We start from the raw sequence: 6,000 nt of genomic DNA, 5'->3' as shown, positions 1-6,000 counted from the left end.
TTACGTGTTTGATTGCAGCAGTCTAATTTCACCACGTGTGAAGAAGTACCTTTTTCCTTCGGCTACGTTGAATTGAAAATAATAATGCATACGTACATGAATTCAGATTTGTAATTTGGCACAAAGTTTGCCTAAACGTTTCTTGCAACATGCACCGGGTGATACTTTCCAATAACTACGGCGTTTCGACCGTTGACATTTTTATCAACTTCGGGTTGTTATCACTACTTTGTGACGATTCATTATCACCCGAAGTGAAGCCCAAAATCTTTTGTTCCGTTTTATTGCTTCGGTAAATCTTTAATAATTTCTTTTCCACGCATATGTTGACAAGTTAAAGCTTCCAAAGGTGTTCGAACATAAAAAATATCCTACAGCTGCATGGCGTTATAAAAAACTGTTTTTATGATGGAAGGTGAGTTAGGATGACTGCTTATTGGAACCAAGCGAGTTTTGGAAATGTATATCGTAATCCCAATTATATGCTGAAGTAAAAATCTCCTAAAATTTCTTTTTTTACATATTTAGTCATTATTCGTATATTTATTTGCGAAATTTACGTGTTGCAGATCAACTGAGAATATGCCAGCAGTGGAAATTACTATCATTACCTATTCCTGTCAGGACATACATAAGTGTCACTACTTCTCTGTTACAATCTCGTATTACGCCTACAGCTATGATATTAATCATAGAATCAAATTTTAATACTGGCATTTGATTAAATAAATGCACATGGCCCTTGATTTGCATTTTTTTCAGCGGTTGGAGGTCATTTATCGCAGCTGTTCATATATATTATTGTTTTTCAATCACTTTTTTCTCGAACTTCGGCAAAGGAAGATGGATTGGGAAATTTTCAATGTTTTATTGAACATTTACCAACTTTGAAAACAACAAATCCAAAATTTCATCACAGTGTTACAAAATACCAACAAAATATTTTAGGCGCTAAGATTTAAGGGTTCCTTATCTGCGCCATTGGTTAGTTATAAGGATATGTTGAATATTGCGGTAATAAATACGATTTGGGCTACTAGTGCACCGCATGTAGTCCTCACACATGTAACTAACAGAAAATTGGATAACACTTACGCTTATATTTGTCAGAATAGATACTGTAACATATAGAATATCACATCCCAAGAATCATACTTTTCGACAAATTTCTTCACATCTGGTTCATGTGTAAGTCACCTCTCACTTTGGCTTATTTTTATCGAGATCTCTTGCATTAATTGTGCCCTTTTGTATACAACTTGACGTTCTGTAGTACTTTCCCCTTGAACAGTCTTGGTTTCCATTTTTTCTATGAGTTTATATATTTTTCCATCAGTAATTTACGCCGTAATAATTTTGTAAACAATTTAGAAATTGATCAAAGACAAACCAACCGGTTTCTCAACCGGATTCTGCCTTAACAGGTCATTTTTGAGAGTATCGCGTACAATTCAATGTACACCCACATTTAAAACTGAACATTGCCGTGGGTTGAGAACATTTCACTATGAATCATGGAAAAATTCCACAGAGTTAACTCACCGACAGTTGATTTCATTTTGCTCACAAACTCTCCAATGAGGGAGCTTTCTAGTTTTTTGACTCCTTATGTCTTGGGCCACGTGGAAGTCCCTCAGCCCACGTGTTCAATATTCCTGATGGACCTTTTCACTGTTCAGCAATGTTACTCACCAATACATCCTTTCATGCTATTTCCATTTGAGCGCAGAACTGAGTGTATATGAGGTTTTATGCTTCGATTTGCTGCATATATCACTGAAGTAGTAACTATGTGGATATGTTTCCCCATAATACTCTATTGATTGAGTAATTCAGCCGCCTGTGTAATTACTTAATCTTCCGCTTTGGCTAAAATAGTCAAAATCGTCGGAATAGGTAGCATGGCAACAGACTACGAAAGTCGAATTACCTTATCAGTTTACCTAGACATGTACGACACTCAGGATAGCACCACAGCCTATGCACATTTTTCACTCATCGTAATTGGGCAGTTACTTTTAGTTCAGGAAGTAGAACGCCAAATCCAGAATTGCTTTTTAACCCAACTGTCAGTTGGTCACTAGTGGTTAGTCAATTAAAATTTCTTTCTTCAACCTTATTTCTGTTCCAGCTGCAAGGTCTTTTGAATCATCTACTTACGTTTTCACCAATTAGGAAGTTTTCTTTAGTTCTCAATTAACCATGCACATATATATTATTTACTAGAGGATGTATGCATCCATCACTTATTAAATTGTATAGTGTAGCAGCTTATAGAACACACTTTACTGTCAACAGTGCGTTCATCATAAATATTAATGAGAGCCACTCTTTCCTGGAAGACTCGGAATAAGACGTATCAAAGGTCCATCAGCGTTTAAATTCATTGTGGGTTGTAGAGAGTTCAACTGTAAGGACAAGGTTGTCTTCAATTCATTCCTCCGTACTTCAGTTATATGTTGGTATACCACTTTTCTCAGCGATGTTTCCAGCTGTTGGCTGAAATGAAGTGTAAATAATCAATCAATATGAGTAATGCATCCATACATATCAGTGTATTTGGAAATAATAATGGGCATTTGATATGACTTCGGAAGCAAGTTAGATTCATACACCAATGTGTACAAATGGAAAGGTACGAAAGTTAGTTTAAAGCCTAATAATTGTAAAAAAAAACATCTAATTCAATGAATCTCAATCTAAACGTAGGTTACGTGGTCATTTTAGGATTTTTGATGGACTCTATCTACACTCGGATGCAGTCTTAAAATGGTTATCACGGCATTTCTTACAATTTAAATTTACCGTTTGATTCGTTGCTTTTCACCCTAATATTCTTGAAAGATTCAATTGCTCTTGCTCAATTCAATTATTTTCAGTTAGTGAAAGTACTACTTTGTTCATTCCGCTCGTAGGTAACATGTACCTATTTTGGCTGTCGTTGGATCTATTTCTCACCTTGATAATTTCATAAGGCATCGATGGTGTATTCCGTTTTCTTAAAGCGTATGAAAACAAGACTTTAACTTTACTTAATATGAAATTCCACACAATCAAGGGCCCACACCGATTTTAGTCACAAAAATATAACAATTCCAATAAGTTTCAGCGGATTTTCCTTTGAAAGACTCGTCTGCTGAAAATTTTCACAATAAATAGGTCAATATATGGAAAGGAATGGTCTGTGCAATAAAACCTGCATTTAGGTCGAAAAATTGTTTATTAGATATCCTAAAATGATACTTTTTCCTTGCAAAATACCTCTAATACCTGTAGTAGGAGGGCTTATTATTTCACACATATTTGATTGAATTAAGTGAAGGATAGAGGGTTTTTTATTTTTTATTGCCTTATTGAATGCGTTATAAGCTTTTTTCTCATTTAAAATTATTGCAAATCAAAAGCCTCTTGCTCAAAGTGAACCAATGTGTCAAGGCGTGAATATTTTGTCCTACGCTATAAGAAAATATATAATAAATGCATTTACTTTTGGGTAGAGGCCAATGTTATTCAGATTAAGAATCCCTTTGTTTCGGAATCTAAACCAATGACCACAATCTTCGCTGTAAAATTCAAAGGCCCTTTTGACAACGAAAACATCAACGTGATGATTGAAAATATCAGCTTATTCTACCGTCTTTGAGGCCACGAATGAGGATTTTTTTATTTGGCCATAAATCATGAGAAACTCGTAAGTGTAATTGCATAATTGCTATGAAAAGGTATTGAGGCAACATAATGCATGTTTCATTCATTATTATTGAAGGTACTTGCCTTTGTAATACACTTCTCCATGTATCTTTGGGCAAAACCTTCCTCCATCTGATCCCTGAAAAAATAAATCATTTTTAAATATTCAACCAAACCATTGAACCTAAATATAGTTTAAAGTATTTTTGCTGAAAAAATCTTGATAACACTCATATATTTATAGCCTTAATTTGGCATATGTAAGAAGAAAGTCGGACAAATCGTGATAAGAAAACTATTTGTCCTTTTCAGGATTAACCATCCCTCAAACGTTTATCAATGCCATCCATCTAAAATCTTTGCTCAATTCTATCTCTTCTATAAGATTTTAGCTTGAAAAATTGTCTGCGGTGGTATTACCGTCTGCCTTTAGCAACTAATTAAAATTTCAAAAAATAAATATCTAATTACCCGGATTACCCGGTCTCTCTATCTTGATGTTCTAATAATTTAAGTCCCAGTTCTTTCTGGTTATCTGAGATAAAAAAAATTCTCAAGTACATCCAGCTCCCTTTCTCACATAAAGCCATAAGACTATCAAAAAAGAAGCAGTTTCTTTCTATAATTTCTGCCATATGCTTTGTGTTCATATTTTTTCCCGTTTACAAAGACAATAATAATTTTAAAAATAATAATTTGTTATGAGAAAGGGAAGGGTGAATAAGGTAGAATATTATACGGTAGGAAGGGAAGGGTTTAGGTTCTTTTTTTGCAAACTGGATATGGAATTAACACGCGGATAATCGATTGGTAAATAGAAAAATGGAGTTCAATTGTTTTGAACTGATCTACGTAGTGGGATTCCTTCTACCTTCTTACCTTATGCGTGGTGAAGTCTATATTGGTCCTGATCGGCCTATGATGAAGTGGTTGAGGGGGACGGTAGTTGCTTCCCAGTGGCGCCCTCGGATGCTTACCATCCCCCTGCACCAGGCGCCGGAGACCGTGAAGCTAGTTTTTGTGGGGTGGGAAAAAATGAGAGATTCGACAATATTATCGGGTATAGCTTTTTGTACACTTTATCACCTTTTACAACGATTAAACAAGTTGTCATACTGAATAATTATAACCAAGACCATTCAGAGACCTATTACACCACTTGCAGCGCAAACTAGTCATCAATCTTATAATCTATTTTATATAACTTCTGGTTGTTCATGTGGTTGTAAATGAGCATTAATGATCTTGCTTCGTGATCAGAAAAAATAGAGAAGTGGTATATTTAAGAATTCAGTGCTGGAAAAAGTAGGTTAATATAATTGGTAGGATTTATTTATAAATTAATCCTTTGCAATATTATCAAAAGGAGATAATGTCATTGATTATGAATTTTATAGTGCTATTTAAAAAAAATATTGGAGTCATTATTATAATGTGGCTATAACAATAAGTTCATGCTCAATAATTGGAGTAAACCTGAAAATCTCTCATAAAGGCAATGTGCATCTTGTGCAATGGAAAAGAAATGATGGCATTCGGGGAGAAAGGTGCTAACCTGTTGCTTAGTGATGTATATTGGTTTGTTTAACACCACCCATGTCACAGTCTCTTGGCAAGCTGGTGAGGTTAAGGAACCGTCGTACGTCATGTAGAAATCAGTATCAGGCAAAAGGCCACTGACAGATAACCTCCTCACCTCGGACTCCGCCCCTTGTAAAATGCAACAAAATATATTAAGAACACATAAAACACACTTTAGTTACGCAGTTAGTGTTATTGTTAGTTTGGATCACAATGTAAGATTATAGGGTTGTCCATGCATTTATAATTCATGTTTTTGGCATTTTAGTGTAATCAAGTCTTCAAAGGCAGTAAACATATCTATCATGTAATGCTTATTAAGTGTTCTAAAATCATGGTATGGCTTGCAGTGCAGATACTATTGGAATCAATTTCACCTTGTAAAAAGGTGTCTTTGGTTAAAAAAAACAAATGTACCTTTGATACCTGTTAGTTTCTTTAAAGTATTATATCTTAAGGACAATTTTCATTTAATGGATAAATTCTTCTGAAATTGATAATTTTTCGATGTGAATAGGGAAATATGATAATCAATAAATAATGCGTCCAAAAGCATTTTTTTATTTTTTTGTAAATTGGCACGCAAAGCCTAGTTTTAAGAAATACTCATTTAAGTAGCGTATAATATGTGACGAAAATAGCCATTCTAGAGGGAATAACAGTGTACGCTCATATTTTCAATGAGGGTGCACTTCAACTAAAATTTGCTCAAAGATGGTAAAGAAAATG

General features: G+C 34.5%; 1 protein-coding gene across 1 annotated transcript in view; it reads right to left on the bottom strand.

The window, feature by feature from the left end:
- Positions 1 to 853: 853 nt before the first annotated feature.
- Positions 854 to 6,000, bottom strand: part of LOC124162711 (carbonic anhydrase-related protein 10-like) — a 114,104-nt gene continuing 108,957 nt past the window's right edge. The window contains exons 7-10 of the mRNA XM_046539321.1: positions 5,246 to 5,400; positions 4,570 to 4,701; positions 3,775 to 3,829; positions 854 to 2,499 (exon numbers count right to left, since the gene is read on the bottom strand). Of these exons, the coding sequence (XP_046395277.1) occupies positions 2,477 to 2,499; positions 3,775 to 3,829; positions 4,570 to 4,701; positions 5,246 to 5,400 (365 nt within the window). The 3' untranslated portion in view covers positions 854 to 2,476. The remainder of the gene's footprint in view (positions 2,500 to 3,774; positions 3,830 to 4,569; positions 4,702 to 5,245; positions 5,401 to 6,000) is intronic.

This window comes from Ischnura elegans, chromosome 7 (genome assembly GCF_921293095.1).
Source record: "Ischnura elegans chromosome 7, ioIscEleg1.1, whole genome shotgun sequence".
Taxonomy (NCBI): Eukaryota; Metazoa; Arthropoda; class Insecta; order Odonata; family Coenagrionidae; genus Ischnura; species Ischnura elegans.
This window is presented reverse-complemented; position numbering and strand designations above follow the sequence as displayed.